This window comes from Triturus cristatus, chromosome 7, assembly GCF_964204655.1.
Source record: "Triturus cristatus chromosome 7, aTriCri1.1, whole genome shotgun sequence".
Classification (NCBI taxonomy): domain Eukaryota; kingdom Metazoa; phylum Chordata; class Amphibia; order Caudata; family Salamandridae; genus Triturus; species Triturus cristatus.
The window spans coordinates 78690324-78714459 of NC_140590.1; the positions used below are offsets into that span (position 1 = coordinate 78690324).

At 45.6% G+C, this 24136-nt stretch overlaps 1 protein-coding gene across 1 annotated transcript in view; it reads right to left on the minus strand.

Annotated features, from left to right (window-relative positions):
* Positions 1–24129, minus strand: part of LOC146808863 (phospholipase A2 inhibitor and Ly6/PLAUR domain-containing protein-like) — a 48098-nt gene extending 23969 nt beyond the window's left edge. The window contains exons 1-3 of the mRNA XM_085615677.1: positions 24023–24129; positions 6476–6595; positions 4638–4787 (exon numbers count right to left, since the gene is read on the minus strand). Coding sequence (XP_085471803.1) covers positions 4638–4787; positions 6476–6595; positions 24023–24074 — 322 coding nt within the window. The 5' untranslated portion in view covers positions 24075–24129. The remainder of the gene's footprint in view (positions 1–4637; positions 4788–6475; positions 6596–24022) is intronic.
* Between the last annotated feature and the right edge of the window lie 7 nt (positions 24130–24136).

Sequence of the window (24136 nt, forward strand, 5' to 3'; positions counted from 1 at the left end):
TATCAAGGGCAAATGCATCTCTGGGGCGTTGGGCTTTAGACGCACCCTGATAACTGGCATTGAGACGCAGCAGCATGCAGTGCGGGAACTAGAAAAAGGCCATGCTGAGAGACAAGAATTACAGAGACCTCTCTTGGAGGAGCAAGAATCTCTGGCAACTTACACAGAGAAGCTACACTGCATTTGTTATCATGAATACATGATCAGGTCCCACACTAAACCCTACAAAGCGGGCACGCTTATGGCATGGCTAGCCAATCCTTTACTCAGGAGGTCCCTGATACTCCAAATCACAGCACCAACCAGGGAAGCTCTTTACGGGACAGGGAGATATAAATAATGCCTTTAAATACTTTTAAGATCCCTGTATGCACCTCTTCCCCCTCCAGAGCACTAGGCTCTTGCAGACTGTCTGGGTGTTATAGACCTTCCGCATCTTGGTGGAGATGCCCCCATTAAACTCCAAAAGATCTGTGTAGCAGTGAGAGCCACAGCCTGTGGCAAAGTTAGTGGGAACGATGGGCTCCCAGTGGTATTCAATGCTGCATAATTAGAAGAATTAGCCACAAAACTGGTTGATCTCTATGACGCTGCCAGAGACTCTGGTAGACTTCCATCTACAGCTGGTGAGGCTCAAATGAACTCATTTCTGAAGGCAGGTAGTACCCAAGTGACGTGTGCTCCTATCGACCACTTTCACTGTTAAATATGGATCACAAGATCCTGAGTCACAAACTGGCCACTTGCCTTCTCCCACATATGTGTACACTTATTTTCCTAGACAGGTTGGCTTCATACCAGGGTGCAACACAGCCTTAAATGTCCTTAAATTACTGTTGATTATGGAGACACACCCACCAGAGGAGGATAGAGCAGCGATCTTATCGATCGATATTGAGAAGGCATGTAATAGCCTCTGGTGGGACTATCTATATCAAGTGATGTATAAACTGGAGCTGGGTGGGGGATTTAGCCAAAGGGACCAAACTACTATAAACCGATCCTAGCGCAAGGGTTTGTACTGGGGGGAATGATATCCTTTACATGTACAGTAGGTAGGGGCAAAGGGTTGTCCTCTTTCCCCAGTATTGTTCACCATTGCAATCAAACCCCTGACCAGTGGAGCACGCATGGGGAACCACTACCATGGTCTGGACCGACAAGACAACTCCCATAAGATAGCTCTCTATACAGATGATATGCTTCTCTTTGTGAGAGACATAGCGGTAGACCTGCCAAGGACGATATCCTTGTCGCAGCATTCTGGAACCCACTCAGGCCTCTACCTTAACTGGTAGAAGTCACTAATCGTTTCCCTTACTCGCGATATGCCTATCCCGACAGATTTGCATGAACTAACATGGGAGGCTTCCTGCATGAAATACCCAAGAGTCAAAATATATCACAATAGTCCTAGATAGCAACATAGGTATGGCAATTAGAGTGCTGCGGGCTAAAACTAGTTTCTGGAAGACACTTTCGCTGTCGGTTGCCGGTCAAATAGCAATCTCGAAGATGGGGAGCTCCCCCACCTCCTTTTTTTTTTTTTTTTTACCCCACTGCCCCTTGCTATTCCCTGTAAATCACTTGCAGAGATGGACACACTGCTGGTGGAGCTGATCTGAGGGAGTCGGGAGACTCCGGGTGGCATTGACCAAACTGCGGAGACCTACCTCAGATGGTGGCCTAGTGCTGCAAGACTTTGAGGCATATTATCTAGCAGATTCAATGGTTCAACCAGTGGATGCTCACTAACTTGCATCCTCCACAGATTGTTCTGTTGGGTTTGTCTGGACTTTCTCTGCTCTCCCGGATCCTGTAGACCCCCATGCACCCTCTGTGCGGGTGCTCTGGTGAACTATGAGTTATAAAACATGCCTGGCAGTGCCGCATGCAGCAGTCTAATTGCATCGACCTTACTCGCCCGACATTCTGGTGGAATGCTTAGCCATGCTGAGAGACACTGGAGCACTAGAGAGGATATATGACTGGGTGGAACTGGGTATTACTCATGTAGGAGTCGTACACCAAGAGGCACCTCTCCGAACAGTATGACCCACCCCCGGGAAAGTTCTTGCTCCATCAAGCAGTTGCAGCAAGCATGAGAGGATATTAGCGTGAAGGACTGTTAGAACCCCCTATTTATGACAGCAGTGGAATCCTATGCAACATAACCCTTCTCTAAATGTAAATGTCCAGTATTTGTAAAGCGCAAACAATTACCCAAGGGCGTCAAGGTGCTGGGGGCTGTCCGGAAGATTATGCGAGCTATTGCTCAAAGACACATGGTGGTGGGCTGATCTGCCGCTGGGGCCCGGGGATCGAACCGTGCGCCACCCCTCTTCCCTCTACCAAGTAAAAAGAGCATGTATCAATTTACTCCTGGGTGCACTGCACCGGAAGTGGAAAGAGGATCTAAGGTTCCCAATCTCGAATCGGACCTGGTCCACATTATAGGCCCACGCGTATATGGTTTTCCAAAATGCTAGTTTTAAGTTAATTAACTTTTATAGCCTACATAGAGCATACTGAATGCCAGGAAACATTAGCAGGGTGTTTGGTACACCCCAGATGTGGTGATAAGGCATCAGAGATTGTCCATATGTTTTGGGCCCATCTAGCTGTAAGAGATTTTTTGGGAAGTGGCCTGCATAAATGATGTCTCAGACAGGACGCTGCCACCAAATGTTTAGATCTCGCCCTAATATTGGCAAAACGTGAGATAACAATGAAATGGAAGGCCACCGCGATCCCCAGGTCCCTAAATGGTTGGAGACCCTACTGTTGTGGGTGGGATATGAAGGTGCGATCCTGGGTCAGGGGATGGGAAGGGGACGCACCACGGTGGAGAAGGCCAGGGGTTGGGACACCCTTGTGGAATGCCTACGAGTGCCTACCACTGATTCCTCTGATATTTCCATAGATATAGAAAATACACGTGGGGATAGCTAGCACCCAATTGAATGTTTATGGAGGGCATCAATAGCTCAGGGTTGGTTCTACTGATACCTGGCAAGTCATTATTTCATCGAGAACATAATTCAGTTGAGATATTTCTATACAAACCGAGAGGTGGGAATGGGAGGGGGGCGAAGGGAAGAAATGTGTTTATGACTGAATGTTCTTTGTAGCATATTATGGCAACCCTAATGGCCATTTTATTTTAATATCTGCATGTTCAATTATCTTGTGCATTCCGTGGGATGCGATATCTATGTATTGCCTGATGCCGTAAAGGCCTTAATACTTGCCTTTATCACACAGTTATTGTTTATTGCTGTTGAAAACAATACAAATGTTGCTAAAAAAATTATATATCATTTTAATACATTGAAGTATATTTTTAGCTCACTTCAGCCAATAGTTTTTGTTTTTTTTACAGAGTTTTATATAGCGCAAAGTTGACCCGAATCGGGTATCAGAATGCTTTACATAGCACCAGTTACATTACATGAGGACACACATTCATTTTTGTTAGGCACGGGGAGATTAAGTGATTTGCCCAGAATCACAGGATGTTCAGCATCGTTGCCGAGACTCAAACCCAGTACCCCAGATTCGAGGTCGACTGCCCTAGCAGTTAGGCCAAATCCAGTATTCCAATGTTAGCCTATAGAGCCAATGTGCTCCAATGGGGAACAATTTAATTGCCAGTTTGTCCCTCAGCAGGGCATGTAAAACATGTTTTATAATGTCCATGCTTATAGTTACAAGGCATCCTACCCAGAGGCACCTTAGGGGAGATCTTAGGAGTGACTTATATGTAATAATAAGGTTGCTTAAGACTTTGGCAGTACCTTTAATTCCAAAGATACATTGACATATAATTTACTTATAAAAGCAGGGCTGCCTGTAAAATGACAGTAGGCAACACAGCTGTGCACATGTAAGTGCATTAAATCTACTGGGCCTCTTAACCTACACGCCCTACGATATACTAGGGACTTACAGGTTGGTTGTCAGTACAATTACAATTACACCTAATTACCATATACCTTTTAAAGAGAGCACTGGCCCTGGGACTGGTTAGCAAAACTTAGGACACAGAGTCACCTCAAATTCAAAATTCAAAAATAGAAGGGAAATGTCCCTTTAATGTCACCTTCTATTTGCGATTCAGAAAAGGTTGCTTTTATTAGTCAGAAATATTTTTTACTTTCTAAAGAGCCACTTTGATGTCACAAATCATGTGATTTGCCGAACTTCCGGGTTCATCCCCGCAGAAGGGCTTTGTACCTCGTTTTGCTGGAGCAGCTACAGTTTCGTTTCACAGAGTTGCTGCCACTGATACTTACATAGTGCCACACAGTGCTTAGGTTCTCTGGGGGGCGGAGTGCAGGGCACCTCTGCCCCATGGTGACTGGGGACAAGTGCAGATGCATTTGGCTGACTTCACATGTCAATCAATGTGCACTCACAGGTCCTCACAGTGGTCCAGAGGGCTCAGGCGCAAAGACATTGGAACAAACCAACTTCCTGCAACAATTTACACTAAAATAGCTCTCAGAAATCCCACAAAAGTTCATCCTGAAGAAGATCTGCGGATTACCTCCCACTGCGGGTTATGGCTTTCAGGCTTACACACGACCCAGGCGCATCACAAGGGCATCAAGAGCCCACCCTTCGACAGGACGTACCTTTCAGTGGACCCGTGTCTTTGCCACACTGTGTAACAAAACGTACGTACTGCTGGGAAGTCCTGAAGCTGTTGTCAGAAGCGTCACAGAGAACTGGGGGTAGAGCGGGAGAGTGGCAAGTCTTAAAAACCACTACGCGCTCATCACCATCTGTTGGGAAAAAAAGTTTGATGAGAGGGCTGCAGCGACTCTGGATTCGAGCATACACAATACCTACTGACTGATATGTATATAAACATAGTGTGACGTCACACAGCACGTCTGCTGCTAGGCGAACCTAAGAAGCTGCATATTAGGGATTTGTTTGTGTTTAATGGCTCTGAACGCATTTTAATATGTGGATTTATGAAATATAAGCATGTGGCTTGAAAAGTATGGGCAAATGATATGTTAATGACAGCATTTGTTAACTACAAATAAAAACGTGTTTAAATCTGAAATCTGCTGTTTCTAAGCCCAGAAAATAACAAATGCTGCTTTTAAATTGAGCGACAGCAGCTTCTGGTTTAGCATGTGTGCACTCACCTTCAAAGATGGTAGACTGAGACAGCGAGGATTGGGGGTTTGGAGGGGGAGTTCAAACCTATGTCCCTTCCAAGCATCACATGATTTTTTTCTAACCTCGGACATGCTCCATTTACGAGATTCAGAGGCAAATGCCTGCCATAAAAAGAGATCACCGCTATTCTCTCTGAGCGCCCTCTAGTGGCCACAGGGGAACCCGCTGATGAGCACCTGAGGACTAAGGGGCTCATTACAATGGCGGTGAAACGGCCACCGGCAGCCTTCTGGTGGCGGTTTCAGCGCCATCTCGACGCACTCCGCTCGCCACATCACGATGGCGAGCGGTGTGCTGGGAGACGCAAAGTCCGTCCACCACGGGTCCGCCACAGGCAGTTGCTACTATTGCCTGATGGACCCATCAAGCATCTCTGAAATAGTGTCGGTGCCTAGCAGGGACCATCCGCCAGATTAGGATGCTGCATCCCCACCAGCCTCTGTATGGAAGGGATGTACTGTGGGGGCCCGCCTTCAGCAGGGGCATTCAAGTTTTGTACTTGTGCCCCCTAACATTTCCCTGTACCGTGTGGCAGGCACCGCGTGGCGCTTGCCATGTAGTGGAAGGAAATGCAAAACTTGCATTTTTACCATTGCGGCGTGTGCGGCAGCCAGCAGCACTCTCCGCAATGGTAAAAATGTACAATCCGACCGACACAGTGGCGGTCGCATTGTCCTTCCATGTGCGAGACCGCCCCCAAGCCCCGGGACGATGGCAGACGGGCTAAAGTCCCTCCGCCATCGTGATGAGCCCCTAAGTACCTGCAGTGGTTTCAAAGGAGACATGGGCCCAGGAGCACGGACCATGCTGAGGGATGGAAAACAGGATTCACGAGTCCTGGGTTCACTGCCAGCTGCTGCGATTTGCCTCCGGAATTGAGGCCACAAGTCAATTCCCAAAGTACACCATGGGTAGGGTTTTTTTTTATAACACCACATGTCTTCCACAGCCCTTTCAAACTCCCAGCCAGAAGCAGTAAACATTTAAGTAACCAGAAAACAATTCACATAACAGAAGGCAAAGTGTGAGATGTGACACAATGGGACAAGGACGGAGCGCCACACTTGCCAGCGTGCGCACAATGGCAGAAACAGGGGCCATTCAGTTTGACAACTGGTGTAGACTTTGGAAAATCCCTTGGTCCCTGTGGTCACCACTCTCTCAGACTCCTTCATAGCAGCTTTTGAGGCTGCTCCTAGGCAGCAGGAGGTGAGTTGTCATTGTGTGCTACATCCCTTTGTTCTAGATTGCCATTGAACCTGTGTTTCAGGATACTCACCTAGGGTGTTGTTCTCAAATCCCTGCATGCACTTGTCGCTACCATCAATGCATTTTTCTTCGGCGCCTTTGCAGCTGGGTGAACCATAAGCCATGCATTTCTCGCAGCTGGTAGAGTGTCCTAGAAAGGAAGGAAAGATTTTATTTGTGAGGTTCTGACGTCAGCAGTACAGTATCCTTCACCACAAATGGAAGAATGTGAAGCATACACTGCACACACATTTAATGTAGAATCATAGACTCCATAGCAGAGTTGTTCTTTACATACATTTTGATGTGCTTGTGCTCTCTTTGCTGTTGTTTTGTGCCTACTCTCTGTTTCTTTGCATGGTCTTTCTGCTACCCTCCTTTCTGTCCCCTCCCACTCCCAGGACCTTCCTAATGGGTGCCATAGCATGACCCCATTGAGCAGGTGCCCCGTGCCAGCTTCCTGTCATCTCATTGAACTTTCTGCTGTTCTGTTCCTGCTTTCCGTTTCTGTGCCTGAGCTTTCTGCTATTATTCTCTCCCTGCTTTCCATTATTGTGCCTTGTTCTGTTGTTTTCACCTTGGTTACTTGTTGTATGGCTGTTTTATGGTTGTGGCCTTGGTGTGTGTTATTCTGATTACAGTTCTGCTATTGGTTTTTGCCCACTTGCAGCTCATGTTCTTGCACCATTGCCACAGTTTTGTTTTCCTTCCCACTTCCCACTTCTGCTAACCCCACCCAGTGCCCTTCACTGCTCCCACGAGCCTACCCGTCTGCATCCATCTGTGCCTGGACCCTGCCAAGCACCAGCAATCCTGGAACTCCTGTCACCCGCAGCTACACCGGGGCCGAAATCAGAGCTTTGGATCTTGGACTCCGCAACAACAACTGCTGCCGCACCTCTCCACAGCAGGACCTTTCTCATCCCACTATTGTCTCTCATCCTGCAACACTGGAGCACTCGCTTACGCAGCTGTAACAACCACACCAACCATGACTGCGCTCGGACAACTACACTGCCTCCTGCACAAAGCCGGATGACTCTGCAACCATGCCACCAAGATCTGGGACACCATCACCTCCCTCAAACCTGACATCATCTTCCTCACCAAGACCTGGCTCAACCTGGCTTCCACACCCAACACCACAGACATGTCCAACGGCTACTAGATTGCACACTGTGATCACATCAACAAACACGAAGGGGGAATCACCATCATCCACAAAGAAACCACCCACTGCACCACCACAGAGGACACCACCCCAATCATGGAACACTTCAACTCAAAACAGACAGCTAAACCCCCATCGGAGGGACTTTCACCAACAGACCTCCAGGACGTTGCCCCTGCTTCTGTGATGTCATCCCCGAATTCATTGCTCCAAAAGCCATCGACACTGAACACTGCATTTTCCTCTGTGACCTCAATTTTTAGCATGATGACGTCAACATAGCCAACCTCCTCAAAAGAATGAACAACATCTGCCTCACCTAACTAGTCACCGACCTCACACACAACCTGGGACGCACTCTGTAGGAGAGTAGGATCTGCTTCACATGGGTACCCCCACTTTTTGCTGGTGTTTCACTGTTTTTCGACCTTAGTCTTGCTGTGGCCCTGCTAATCAGGACCACAGCCTAGCTGCTTCCTCTTTAAAATGGTTTCCATGTACATTAGGTACTTATCTATGCCACCCCTGGGAAGCACTCCAAAATGACACCACAGGTCTGCTACTGCAACCTGGGTAAGGGTGTGCTTGCACCCCTTACTGTGGTATAGGCTACCTATATCACTACCTTATACAGACACATATAAACCTATAAGCCACTCCTATGGCAGGCCTTGACAATCTTGAAGGCAGAGTGCTTGGTTTTATGTGAGAGGGTGCCCAAGCAAGAGCTGAGCCCCTCTGCAGCATTCGGAAATACTTCCTTATGCCTGTTCTGTGATACAGCCATACCATATACTCTTAATTGCATTATAACCTCGCTGTAAATGCTAACTTTGGGATGGCTGCATCAAAACATGTCATGTTTGGTGTCAAACGCTTTGGAATACTACCCCCCCCCCCCGCCAGTTCTGGCGGCGGCGGTAGCATTCCACCCTTCTTGAGGGAGAGACATGTTCACACTGGCTAAACCCAGCTAAATCCTTTCAAAGCCCTGGCATCACAAAATGGATGCCACTGCCACAGACACGGGTCTGGCCTCCTGCTGCTGGGGGAAACTCCAGCAGGGGAGGCCTGGACAATAGGTTTCCTGTCACAGGGAGGTGTAACCACCTCCCCAGACAGGCTGATGTGTATTGGGGCAGGGTGGGTGCATTCAGTGAATGCTTTTGAGACACTGCCTGGGGCACACAAGGTGTCCCTGTGCATAGCCCAGTTCAAACCGTTTGCAGGGGCACTCAGCCCCTGCTCTGGCGCGAAACTGGACACCCCCTCCCCAGGCCCACCCATAGGTGGGGCCTTAGAGTTAGTCCATCCCCTAAAGTTAGTATAAGTATAGGAATCCAGTCCCTAGGACTTTAGATTACCCTAGACGAACCTCTGAAACATATATCCTGGACCTTTGACTTTCTATCACGACTAGGAGATGGAAGAAATCTCCCTTGGGGTCAAGTAGTGACTCCCCTGCTTGGCAGGCACCAAAGAAACAACTGACTGGTCTGCATTGCTGAAGCTCCCGCCGGACGCCGAAGTCTTTGCATCACCAGAGGTGGATTTCCAGCCTTCCCCAAGGCTATCCTGAGACCAAAGCAAAGCTGAGGCCCGTGGCTATCGTGGGTAACATGGAACTGTGACCCCTGGACACCGTGAACTTTTGCAGCAGCAACACCTTCCTGGTCATCCTCGAAATTGCGCTTTGGGTTCTGAGTAGCCCCAGCCTTGAGCACCTCCTGCACCGAAGATTGTTGGCCTCCACTCCACGAGTGACCCGTGGGCCAGCTCCAAGTGCGACCGCTTGAAGCTCCTTTGTGATCACTAGCTGTTGGCTAGCAGGTCCCCACGACGGCAACTCCACTTCTGTTTGGAATTTTCTGGTTGCTCCAGTCTTGCTCTTACTTACCCTTGCTGGGTGAGTTCATCAGACCTTGCTGGTCTGCACCGCAGTCCTTTCTCTAATTTCCTGAGACTTGCCGTTGCCAAGGCTTGTTGGGTCCTTCCTGGTCACCGACACCGCAGCACTCGACAGACATTGTAGAACAGCTCGTGGACTTCGTCAACACCTCCTGGACCTTGTGGCTGAAGAGTCACGACACCCGTCAACTCACCTGAAGCACCCGACATCTGTGGGCATTGGTCCATCCTGCCCTAGGTCACCGGCAAGTGACCCAGACTCTGTCCCCTCTGCTTTCAGGTTACTTACATCCTAGATCCAGGATTGGATCTTTCTGGACACTTCTCCTCTTCAAGGCAGCAGCAGTTCTTTGCAGGCTTCCATTGGAATCGACGACGCAACCCGACACCAAAACACACCTAAGCACCCGGCTTCCCTGGGTGAGGTAACTCAAGTACTCCAGTACTCTCGAGGGTGCTATCCCTAGAACTGTCTCACACTTTGCCTTCTGTCCAAAAGGTTTTGGTCCTAGTTCGATTAGAAGTGTCCCTAATCTTTAAAATTCCAACCGCGACATTCCCCATAGAAAGTAATAGGAACCAGAGGTTGTGTTTCCACACTGCATACAGTTCCCGTGGGTCCCCTGTGTCACTAACTTGGGTGGTTCCTTGGGGTCCCGGCGATTCTAGAGGCAATAGGCACACTGACTATTACAGTCGTGGTTCATATACCACTTTTTTAGTATATGGTTTGGTACGCCCCTAGGGCCCAAACGTGTATTTGTGCTTTTGATGCTTAAACACTTGTAACTGAAGTACTTCGAACTCCAGTCTCATAAAGAGACTAGCGGGGTGTGTGTTATCTTAAATACATATGTTTTGAATATATACCTGGTGTGGTTGTCTTTTCATTTGATCATTCAAGAGATTATAGACTGGTAAAACAAGCTGCTTTACATTCCTTCAAGACTTAGCCTGAAGGCTGCGCTCCATAGCTACCATTATGATAGATTTAATATAAGGTTGTCTTTAACCTATCACCATAAGGGGTTGTTTGGACTGATACAAGGTGCCCACTAGAACTAGTGGACAGCATATATCAGGCCACCTTCTCACACACTCTCAACCCTATTTTAATAGCCATGTCGGCGAGCTCACCTAGATGAATCACTCTATCACCCATTTCACCCTCATTGGAGCTCCCAGAACTGCCACCAAGCTTCCCAGCACATCATACCACAGCTGGAACAAAGTATTTGAAAGCCAATGGAACTAAGCACTCAACACCTCTCAGCCTGGCACAGCAACCTTCTTGAACTTCACCACCTGGATCACCGATTGCACCAACAGATTCACCCACATCAAACCCACCAAACTCAAGAGATCGGCCGAACATGCCAGTTAGTGCAGCTAGAAACTAAGAGCCAGGGAATGCAACTGCAAGCAACTAGAGGAAATGGTGCACCAGCAAGGAAGCAACAGACTACACCACCTCCAAGACATCGCTCAACTGCTACTACCAACTCCTGAAAGAGGTGAAAAAGAATGCTCTAGCCGACCGCATTGAAGCCAGCTCCTACCAGAGGAACGAACTCTTCAGCTTCATCAAGTTCTCTAACCCTTCAGCAATCGAAAACATCACCACCCCTTCCCAAGAACTCAACGACACCTTGGCGGACTTGTTCCACAACAAGATCCCCACCATCTACAAACACTTTGAACCCAAACTCACCACCACCAACATCTGCAGACTCCCCACTCCCACAAACGTAAACCCAGACCAGTCTATAAATCCTTTTTGATTGATTGATTAACCACTTAATGTTCAAATAGGTTATAGGTCAGTCATGGCTTTTGTGCACACTGTGCTACTGGAACCACGTTCTATCTGACTGCTGAGCCCTAATAAGGGCAAAACCGGTGTTGTGGTTCAGGGAGGATCTGACTTGGTAGTTCAGGCTGGAATGTTCCTATTTGAGCTGGGTCAAGAAATATGGCTAGGCCTCAACTGGGGTGGCATGCTGCACAAAAAAACAATGGATTAGTACTTGGCCTGAATAATTACTAATGGCTGAGATTAATTCAAGAATTCCATTCATTACTTTTTGTATACTTCAGTGCATCATCTTAAGTTTGACAGGTATGCCCAAACGTGAGTGAGGAGAACATTGGGCCACGAGCCCTAATAAGGACAACACTGGGCTTGGGTTGCTTGGGTTCCGTTACAGGAAGGATCTGGCATGGCAGTTCTGGCTGGACTGTTATTATTGGAGCAAGGTCCAGACATATTTGCACAATGTTAGGTCCAAACCGAGGTGGCATTTGGCACAAATGTATACTTCAGTATCATAAACATTTGGGCTGAGGCAAAGGTGCTCTCAGGAGGCACTCTGACTTTGGCCACAAACAGGTTGTGCACAGTAAGGGGCCTATTAGGATGGCGGGCGGACCTGAGTCTGCCCATCATCCTAATGGGAACAGGACTGCCCGCCAGCCATGCGGCAATCCCGCACCCCTGATCATGATGCGACCGCCACCGCGGCGGTGGCATCTGGCATTTTAACATTGCGGCGGGTGCTGCAGCCGGCAGCACCTGCCGCAATGGAAAAATGCCATGTTGTGCATTTCCATACACAACGTGGCAGGCACCGTGCAGTGCCTGCCATCTTGTGCATGGACATGTAGGGGGGTGCCATAGGTACCCACAAGTGCACCTCCACACACCTCCTGCTCCCATGGGGGCCTGCAACAGGCCCCCAAAGCTAGTCCCCGCCAGCCTTTCCATGGCGGCACTTAAGTGCATGCACATATTATCTACAGGTGCGCATTTTCACTGGCATGCTGGTACCTGAATTTCCTGATAACCAGCACTGTATTCCCCAAGTGGGTTCCATGATTTGCAACTGTTCAAATGTCAAATAAAACCCACAGTGGGCCTCCGGGCCGAGAGGGTTTTCACGTCGCAGCCAGTGTCACTGCAGGACAAATATGGTAATTACTCACCTTCTCGCCCGGAGGCCCACTGTGGTTTTAATGGATTAAAGGGAGTTCTGTTAACCCGAGGATACTGTGTTCTTGGATTTAAAAAAAAAAGGAAAGACAGGAAAAAATTTTGTAGCAAACTTTGTAGCAAATTTGCTAAAGAGAACAACAGTGCTGCAGGAGGAGGGTGCCTCATTAGTGTGAAACACAGCTGTGTGAGGCGATTTACTGAAGCTCTGAATGCCGACATGCCTCCCAAAGCTGCTAGGGGAGCAAAAACTCGAGAAATGGTGGAGCTGACTGTGGGAAGCAGAGCTGTTGTTGTCGGCCTGCATGCAACCCTAGCTGTGGAAGGATCGACAGGATTTCTGGACGACCTAGATCAAGGAGGTAAGCTGGGGGTTGACAGGGAAAAAAAAAGTACGCCAAATGTTTGCGGCTGCAAATGAAAAAAAGAACTTAACCCCACATAGGGTCAAAGTGGATATTAAGAGTAAAAAGGATGGACCAATAGAACACTTGGCTAGGATTGATATGAGCACTGAATTAAATGGTAAAACACTGGTACAGTCGATGGTAGGAGAAGGTGCTATAAAAAAGAAGACTTACATATTACAAAACATCCCGGTGAGTGGAGTAAAGGCCGGAGGGCCAGGGCCAGTGTTGGAGGACAAATTGCCAGTACTGAATATAACAGAGAGCGATTTGAAATTAAAAACTATGAAAAACGATGCTATTTTGGGACTCTCGGCTGATGGTGGACTGGAGGAGGCTGAGACTGGAGCAGGGGTGGGGATGGCTGTAGGGAGAGTGACTCAGAGGAAAAGTTATTTTCAATATCAGATCCTTCTGACCTTTGACGATGACTGTATTTTAGGGCAAAGGTCACGGTCTCAGGAAAGCTCATTAATGAGTGTTGGCAGTGACCAAACAGCTTAAATTGGGACATTTATAATGCCGATGTATCTACTGTTCATAAGAAAGAGCTAGCTAAGGAGGAAAAACGGTTAGCAGAAGAAGTGAATAACCTGATGTGGGACACCTCATCCTCATTGGAGACAACCGCTGAGGGATTAAAAACTGATCGTCAAGGTTTGGAAGGGATAGAAGAAAGACAAGATGGAGCAGTGTCACTGGCATCAATCTATCAGAGTATATTAGATCACAGAGCTGAGACCCGGACAGAAAACTTAAAAACACATACGACATGTCGAAAATTACAGAACACAGTGAGGAGGATCGCAAAGGTCTATAATGAGTTCACGGACAGGATGAATGAAGCGGAAGCAAGGATATCCACGCTAGAGGATGAAGTGGTGGTTCAAAAGGCGATGTTGGAGGCTGTGAGCTCTCATAAAGACGACACTCAACTTAAGCTAGTGGATTTGGAAAATCGACTACGAAAAAATAACCTAAGGGTTCTTGGAATACCGGAGGGAGTTGAGGGAAGTGATGTTCGGAACTTTGTGGTCGAACTGTTTACAGAGGCTTTCCATGAACTTTCAATGTGGAACTGGGCTAGTGAAGTGCAAAGGGCTCATAGGTTTCCTTTTAAACAAGCGGTGGCTAAAGCAGGGCAATCTGATGTCAGGCCAAGGGCGATATTGATTTGTTTAAATAATTTCTTGGCACGACAGGCTGTCTACGACCTTGCAAGGCCTGATAAAAAGAGGGCGGGGAAGGGTGCACCGTTTTTTGTCAGACCTGATTATTGTCACTATACTGTGGAAAAAAGGGGGCAGCTGCGTCAGTTAATAACGCTGTTTCAGGACAAGGGGGCACAAGCTCTTTTGTCAAACTCTGCTACATTGAAAATAATTTATAAGGGACAAACATGTTTTTTATATCAGATATGCAAGCAAAGGAATACCTTCAGTCTATCTAAAAGTAGAGCCAGAGAAAGGCAACAGCTTGGGCTGCTCCTGAAATTTCTGCTAATTATGGGGCATATTAACAAGGGCTTTATCTCCGTTTTTTTGGCTTTAAAAGCCGCTTTTTTGGCTTTAAATGCCAAAAAAGCAGAGATAAAAATATCGCCCTATCAATAACAGGTTGCTAACATGCAAAATTGCATGTTAGCACCCTTTTTCACTACGCTTCCCTTTGCATCTCTAATGAGATGCAAAGTCGGCGTGCCAGAGCAAAATAATAGGAGAAATGTCGCTAAGCGACATTTCTCCTATTATCAAGCTACACGCTAACCCTGTTAGAGACATGTAATCCAATGGGAGGTGGATTACATGGCTAAATCCACCATGAGCTATCAACAAGGATATCTCTATCCGTGTAGTTTTATCTGTGCATTACCAGCGATAACCTCCTAAAATGCTACTATCGCTGGATTTTTATCGCCTAGGCGGTTAACGTTGTTAATAACGTGATAACCAGGTGATATTATCCAGCGATAGCGGGCGTTAAAAAAATTAACGCTAAGCACCCTTAGCGTTAATTTTCCCTGTTCCTTGTTAATATGCCCCTATGTTTTATACCTTATGTTTTGGGCGCATCTTCTGTTGCAACAAAAGGTATTGAGAGGGAAGGGGGATATTGGGAAGCAAACTACTCCCCATCGCAAGGGCCATTGGCCCTATTGCCCGTGTGTTTGGGAGAGGGTGGGGGGAAGGGGAGATAGGCGATGGGGTGTGTGGTGGGAGGGAGGACGCTGGGAGGTGAGGGTTTGGAGGGTAGGTGGGTGGGGGTAGTAAATAAACAAAAAAAAGATATGAGTACTTGTAAGCGAAAACTGATATGTAAGGTACTAGGTTAGGTATTTGGCTATGGCTAGTAGGGAGGTAGACTCCGGGGTACGGATATGTTCGTTTAACGTATGTGGCTTGAACAATGTTATTAAAAGGCAGTGGGTAGCGGACGATTTGCGGTTGATGTAACAGGATATTTTGTGTGTGCAGGAAACACATATACCCTGGGCCAAATGTATGGTATTAAAAGAACTTAGATTTTCATTAATTACTGCTTCCCAGCAATCGACTATGAATAGAGGGGGGGCTATACTGGCTCGACAAGGGATCTTTGGGACGGGGCGGGCATTATTAGACAATTACGGCTTGTGGGCCATTGCAGAGTGTCAAGTAAGGGGCAGTTAGATAGTAGTATGCACAGTTTATGGATCGAATCTTGATGAAGAAACAGTCGTAGAAGAGTTGAATGTGGAGGTGGCCCTATGGGATACACCTCTACTCTTATGTGGATTTTAATATACACTTGGAGTGCCAGGCAAGGGAGCCCAAAAAGAACAAATACAGTGGGCGTAAACCCAAGGTTTTTAAAGCATTAAGGTAACTTATTGAGGACCATGGGTTGGTTGATGGCTGGCAGACCATGAATTATCTAGTTCCGGGATATACTTTTTATTCGTATCCCCATCACAAATTAGTTAGGCTAGATAATGTCTACGCATCTAGGTTATTTATGGTGGGGGCTAAAATACAGGTGTGGGCCAGGATAACGGCGGATCATGGACCATTATTATTGTATTTCTGCTCAATAGCTCTGGAGAGGGTAGGGAGATCCTTTTCTTTTGATAGGAAGCTTTTACTGGCTAGCTCTTTTGTAAATCATATGGAAAATTGGATTATGCAATTTCTTGATTTTAATAGAGGGTCTACTAGCAGTGCGATGGTATGGGACGCTTTGAAAGCCGGATTGAGGGGTGAAATACTTAGCTATGGATGGAGGAGGCAGAAGTTACAGCAACATACTATGAAGGCCCTCCTGGATGACTTAAGAGTAGGAGAGCTGGAGTTGATGCAGGGAATACTGAGGAGAGGAGATCTGAAGGGGACACAAACAAGGATAGCGCGCTGTAAAGCTAAAATCAATAGGATATGGAGTAAGGAGATTGCCAGCCAGTATAAAATCTTTACAGAGGAAAGGTATGAAAATGGGGAATCTACAGGGTGCTGTTTGGCACAAAGGATATGGGCTAAATAATCAGCACAAAGGATCATCTCATTGATAGATAACGAGGGGAGAAAGGTTGAAAATGTGGAGGGTATATTGAAGGTACTTCAAGATTTTTATAAGGTATTGTACACACAGGGTGAATGGAGTGAACAAATCATTAGATAATTTATTCAGCAAGTAAAGATAGTAGGTGGAGGACAGGAAGACTTTGTAGTACTTGAAGACCCGATAACAATAGAAGAGCTTGAGGCGGCAATAGAGTCATTAGCAAGGAAGAAAGCTGCAGGGCCAGATAAGCTACCGCTCGAGGTATATCGAACATTCTTCTCGGCTCTAAGGAGGGACATGTTGGCTACATTTCAAGCGGCACAGTTGGAAAACTCTCCATCGTCATGGTCAGAGGCTAACATAGTTATATTTAAAAAGAAAGATAAGCCTGCGGAGATGCCAGGGTCTTGCTGGCCAATTTCGCTTTTGAATGCAGATGGCAAGGTGTATGCTAAAATATTGGCAACTAGGTTAGCACAAGTAATTACCTCTTTAGTATCTAAACAACAGCACAGATTCATACCAGGCAGGAGCACGGTCAATCATATCAATGGAGCTATTGCTTTGATAGATGCTGCTAATGTACAACAAAGCAAATTAGGGTTGATATTCTTGGATGCCAAAAAGGCGTTCGACCGTGTCTCCTGGCCTTTTTTATGGGCTGTTCTATGCAGGATGGGGTTTGGTCTGGATTTTATTAGGGCTCTTCAGGTTATGTATCAGAACCCTACAGCTTGGATTTGTACTATGGACAAAGAATCAGATTTAGTATATATCACTCGGGGGAGAAGGCAGTGATGTCCCTGCTCCCCACTCTTGTTTGCCCTGTACATTAACCCGTTTTGACAATGTTGGAAAAGAGCAATGTGATCAGCTCTATGACATGTGGGCAGTATCAGACGCCGGTTCTGGCTTACGCAGATGATATTTCAGTGGCAACGTCAGATCCAAAGTCTGCGATTGTAGAAATAGAGCGTCTGGCTTTGAGTTTTGGGGCGGTGTCTGGTTATAAGTTAAATTCAACAAAAACCCCAAAAGTGTGTTCGAAAATGGCCTGTCCTGGCAAGAGTTGGGTAACCGAGGAAGCTTTGTATTTAGGTATAAAGAATAGGATGAGTTTACAAGATTTAATAGAGGTTAATTGGGGAGGGCTGTTGGATGGGATTAAAAGACAGTTGGACTGCCTAGAATGTTTGCACCTTTCTCTGGTGGGAAGGTGCAACGCATTGAACATGAATGTACTCCCTTGAGTACTGTATTTTTTCAGGGCGGTGCCATTAGAGCTGCCAACTTCACAGCTACAGAAATTACAAAATATGTGCGATAGGTGTTTATGGGGACAACGGAAATCACGAGGGCATTTAAATATATGATGTTACCGCGCAGACGGGTAGGGTGGTCTGTGCCAAATTACATTTTTTATTATTATGCTTGTCTTTTGCCAAATATGAGGATACTGCTCACTGGAGAGGAGCTATGGCTGCTGAGGTCCCCTCAATAAATCAGCGACTGCTTAGCTCTGTAGCGAGGAACTGTATGTTTAATTTCTGGGAGCCAAGCTACTACAAGCAAACACAATTTAATATAGCATGGGCAGCATATAAAGTATGGAAGATGATGCGTAAAATGCTGGGTGTATCGGCGCTATGATTTTATACCCCCATAAATTCTGTGGCGATATTACCTGCTATTTTTTAGGATCATAAAATTGAGCAGCGGAGGGCTAAGGGGATTAGGCTAGTTGGAGATATATTTCAGAATGAGGAGACTCTTTTGCATACTTAATGGATTGATATAAATTGCAAAAGACAGAATTTTTTTAATATCTTCAAATAAGAGATTACCTATGGAAATATCAGAAGCAGAAAAGTATGAAGACCAATTCGCTGACTGAGGCTGTAAAAAAGAGGGAAAAAATAGGGGTTTTGTACGATCTAATTATGGAGATGCAGCCGGATGATCTTGTAGTACAAGATATTAAATGGAGGGCAAGGTTAGGTCAAGAGGGAGAATATGTTCAACAATCTATTCATGTTGCGGGCAAGATTTTGTTGTCTGCCAATCTGAAAGCCCAGCACTATAAGTCATTATTCAACCTATATCACACGCCAGCTAGGATGATGAAGTGGTGGGGAGGTAATGATGGGAAGTGCTTTAGATGTGCAATGCATGAGGCTGATATTACGCATATATTCTATGCTTGTACTCACTTATTGCAATTGAGAGGGCAGATTGAGAGATTTCAGTCTGAGATCACAGGGCCGGATATACATATAACTATGGATGTTATGTTAACAGGAGTTGGGGATATTCTTCAACAGGGACAACCCGAGTATCCATATAGATATCTGATATTTATGGCCGTGGCGGTAGCACGATTATGTGTGGTGTCAGTGTGGCTGCAGCAACTAGCTCCGTCTTTTGAGATGTGGCGGGCTAAATTTTATACATCTTTTATTTGGAGTACAGTCTCTATTCAGTGAAATCAGTAAAACGACAGAAATTAGGGGCTCAGATATGGGGGCCTATGGTAGAGCATATGAAATAAGTGAATTGGCAGGAAGCTTTTGTTATTTTATTATAGAGTGGAAAGCCAACCATTAATTGTATTGTTTGATTGGATAGAGTTGTTGTAAGCTACAAGTACCCTGTGTTTAATGTATGTTGACTGCTATATGTTCTGGATTGTGCATTATTAAAAGAATGAAATTTAAACATTGCAAGCAGCTGTTCAGTGATTAATAGCATTCATAAAAAAAAACACCTCATTACCCATTCTCCCAGGTACCGACTAACATCTGCAGGTGTGGGGTGTGGCAGCACTTTGATTGTCCTCTGAAAGCATGAAGCTTGACTCCAAGGTGGCAGTCAGTGGAAGGCTGAGGTGGCCCTGGGGGCTGAAAATCGTGTTCGCCTTGTCCACCCCAACCTTGGCCCCATGTGCTCCCACTCCAAAATCTGGTGGGATAAAACCCTGGTGTCCCCCACTCTTCATGCGACCATGCTATAGACAACTTTTTAAGGCAAATCATGATGTGCTTTGGAAAGGAAATCATGCCACAGGCCGTATCACCTTTTTTATACAAACCCTGAGCTCAATGTTAGCATGAGAGGCCATCATTCGGAGGGTTGTTTCACTCCTGATATCTATTGTCCCAGCTATGAGAAGGGATCATTCGTTGCGTTTGTCTTTGAGACATTTTGTAAGTGGGCTTTCAAAAGTGCTACCCACATGGTTTTGCTGGCCTAGGGCTTGAGTGCACGATGGCGTGCACGTGCACAGCTGCTCCTTGCATTCCCCCCTCCCTTCTCACCCAGCCCTTTGATGCTCTGCTCGATTACTTTCAATTTCGCCACTTTGACCCTTGCATTCCCCCCCCCCTTCTCACCCAGCCCTTTGATGCTCTGCTCGATTACTTTCACTTTCATTCCCCCCTCCCTTCTCACCCAGCCCTTTGATGCTCTGCTCGATTCCTTTTCACTGTCCTTAAATCCCTTTGTAAGTCCATCTTGTTTGGGTCACCTTTGCTTCATTAGACCCATCTTTCCCGACTAGGAACCGGTTATTTTTGTCCACTCCCTTTAATTTACTTTAATAATAAACTCTCGCCTTAAGTGAAGCAATTGACTTTTAAATGTGGTCGTAATCTTACAGCCTTGTTCTCAAACAAGAAAACTCCTCTCCTTCCACACGTTTCCCATTCTTCTGCAGTAGTTGATAACATTGTGGCCATGTTTTAACCAAAGCATCAGGTTTCTGCAATTTTGTAACGACATGGTGATGCACATACTTTCTGTATGTTGTACATTCCGCTGCCCCTAATGTGTCCGAGGTTTGTGAGCTGTGATGCATGCTAGCGCGATCCCACGCTATGCGCCTCGTCAGCCCTCCTAAAATATACCATCCTCACTCTCCAGGTTAGAATTCGACACTTCAAAAACAAACGTGTAGCAACGATCTTCTATTAATAATGTTATAATGGCAGCGCTTCTATGTATTCCATCGTAAATGTTCTGTGGAAAGTATTTTTATTTTATCATTTTGCAGTGGTTCCGGTAGGTCGGCAGTCATTGATTCCTTGTTTGTGTACCTTTGCCCAGGGGCGTTTCTTCAATTGGTGCAGCAGGTGCAGTGGCACCAGGGCCCACGAACGCTGATAATTCGTGTATTTAATATAACTGTAGCATATTGAGGAGGTTGGGGGGTCATTTACTTACTTGCCCTGGGGTCCATGACACTGAATAGGCTGGTGTTTCGCCACGTAATTTCATTGGTCAGTGTTTAGCATTCGAGGTTGTACTCCTGAGTGACGTGACATAGAATGTAAGATTAGTTGTGCCAGGGCATGAAAAGGAAATGCTGCTCAGGGCGCCAATTGTGTAAGGCGTGTAGACCTCACATATGCTCTTCCCTCTATGTTTTTCTCTCTGGTCTCACATGTGCTATTCCCTCTGTATTTTCACTCTGCCCTCACATGTGCTTTTCCCTCTCTATTTTTCTCTCTTTCCTCACACATGCTATTCCCTCTGTATTTGTCTCTCTTCCCTCACATGTACTCTTCCCTCTGCATTTTTTCTCTATGCTCTCACATGTGCTCTTCACTCTGTATTTTTTTCTCTGCCCTCGCATGTGTTCTTCTCTCTATATTTTTCTCTCTGCTCTCACATGCTCTCTTCCCTCTATGTTTTTATCTCCGGTCTAACATGCGCCCTACCCTCTGTATTTTTTTCGCTTTGCTCTCACATGTGCTCTTCTCTCTCTATTTTTCTCTCCTCCCTCACATGGACTCTTCCCTCTGTATTTTTCTCTCTGCCCTCACGTGCTTATCCCTCTGTATTTTTCTCTCTGCCTTCACATACTCTTCCCTGTATGTTTTCCTCTTTGCCCTCAAGTGCACTCTTCCCTCTGATCACATGCATACACAACTATGCACACATACGAACACACACTGCTGCACACTGCTGCATTATTCACTGCTGCATGCTGCACGACACTGCTGCACGCAGCACACTGCTGCACGCCGCTGCACGCTACAGTGCTGCATGCCTCACACTGCTACACGAAACACTGCAGCACGCCGCACACTGCTGCACGCAGCACACTGCTGCACGCCACACACTGCTGCACGCCGCTGCATGTCACAGTGCTGCATGCCTCACACTGCTACACGAAACACTGCTGCACGCCGCACACTGCTGCACGCCGCGCACTGCTGCACGCCGCACACTGCTGCATGCCGCACACTGCTGCACGCCTCACACTGCTGCACGCCGCACACTGCTGCACGCGGCACACTGCTGCACTCCACACACTGCTTTTATGCGAGTTTATGCTACTGACATTGTAAATGACAATGCCTTTTATTTGTTTTAAAACCAAAACATAAATAAAAGGCATTGTAATTTTACAATGCCAATAGCTCAAACTCTTATAAGTGCGAGACCTATTGCATTGCAAATGCTTGTTTATTTAAGACACCATAAAGAGGAGCTTAAAATAAGAATCATAAATTAAGCTTTAAAAATCTCCATTTCTGCCCTTGTGAAGAGCTGTTCAAGTCCTGTGAGAATCCAAAGAAAAGGCCAGGAGTGCAACATTCATTTGAACACAGAGCACTTTTCATAAACACAGAGCACATTTCATAAACACGGAGCACTTTTCATGAACACAGAGCACTTTTCATAAACACAAGCACTTTTCATGAACACAGAGCACATTTCATAAACACGGAGCACTTTTCATAAACACAAGCACTTTTCATGAACACAGAGCACATTTCATAAACACGGAGCACTTTTCATAAACACAAGCACTTTTCATGAACACAGACCACTTTTCATAAACACAAGCACTTTTCATAAACACAGAGCACTTTTCATAAACACAAGCACTTTTCATGAACACAGAGCACATTTCATAAACATGGAGCACTTTTCATAAACACAAGCACTTTTCATGAACACAGAGCACATTTCATAAACACGGAGCACTTTTCATCAACACAAGCACTTTTCATGAACACAGAGCACTTTTCATAAACACAGAGCACATTTCATAAACACGGAGCACTTTTCATAAACACAAGCACTTTTCATGAACACAGAGCACTTTTCATGAACACAGAGCACATTTCATAAACACGGAGCACTTTTCATAAACACAAGCACTTTTCATGAACACAGAGCACATTTCATAAACATGGAGCACTTTTCATAAACACAAGCACTTTTCATGAACACAGACCACTTTTCATAAACACAAGCACTTTTCATAAACACAGAGCACTTTTCATAAACACAAGCACTTTTCATGAACACAGAGCACATTTCATAAACACGGAGCACTTTTCATAAACACAAGCACTTTTCATGAACACAGAGCACATTTCATAAACACGGAGCACTTTTCATAAACACAAGCACTTTTCATGAACACAGACCACTTTTCATAAACACAAGCACTTTTCATAAACACAGAGCACTTTTCATAAACACAAGCACTTTTCATGAACACAGAGCACATTTCATAAACACGGAGCACTTTTCATAAACACAAGCACTTTTCATGAACACAGAGCACATTTCATAAACAAGGAGCACTTTTCAACAACACAAGCACTTTTCATGAACACAGAGCACTTTTCATAAACACAGAGCACATTTCATAAACACGGAGCACTTTTCATAAACACAAGCACTTTTCATGAACACAGAGCACTTTTCATGAACACAGAGCACATTTCATAAACACGGAGCACTTTTCATAAACACAAGCACTTTTCATAAACACAGAGCACATTTCTTAAACACGGAGCACTTTTCATAAACACAAGCACTTTTCATGAACACAGACCACTTTTCATAAACACAAGCACTTTTCATAAACACAGAGCACTTTTCATGAACACAAGCACTTTTCATGAACACAGAGCACATTTCATAAACACGGAGCACTTTTCATAAACACAAGCACTTTTCATAAACACAAGCACTTTTCATGAACACAGAGCACATTTCATAAACACGGAGCACTTTTCATAAACACAAGCACTTTTCATGAACACAGAGCACTTTTCATATACACAGAGCACATTTCATAAACACAGAGCACTTTTCATAAACACAAGCACTTTTCATGAACACAGAGCACATTTCATAAACACGGAGCACTTTTCATAAACACAAGCACTTTTCATGAACACAGACCACTTTTCATAAACACGGAGCACTTTTCATAAACACAAGCACTTTTCATGAACACAGAGCACTTTTCATGAACACAGAGCACATTTCATAAACACAAGCACTTTTCATGAACACAGAGCACATTTCATGAATCGAAAAAGCAATACAAACATGCTGTCATTTGTTTCAATGTGTTGTAAGTTTCTTAAACTTCAGCACATTTTGAATTGACTTTTTTGTTGTTACACGCTCTAATGTTTCATGTAGTTGTAGTATGGGGAAGAGGGTGGAATGAACTTTCAATAAGCCACCCACTCTAATGGTAAAGTTAAAACAAATGCTGAATCCATGGAGTATAAAGGTTTGGTGATCATATCTCACCCTCATACAGGACTGCAGCAAGGAATCCGAGGACTGCCAGAAGTGACGTCATGATGCGGAGGAAGGCGCTGGGTGATGATGAAACTCTTGGTTTGTCTCCTGCTCTTCTGTGAA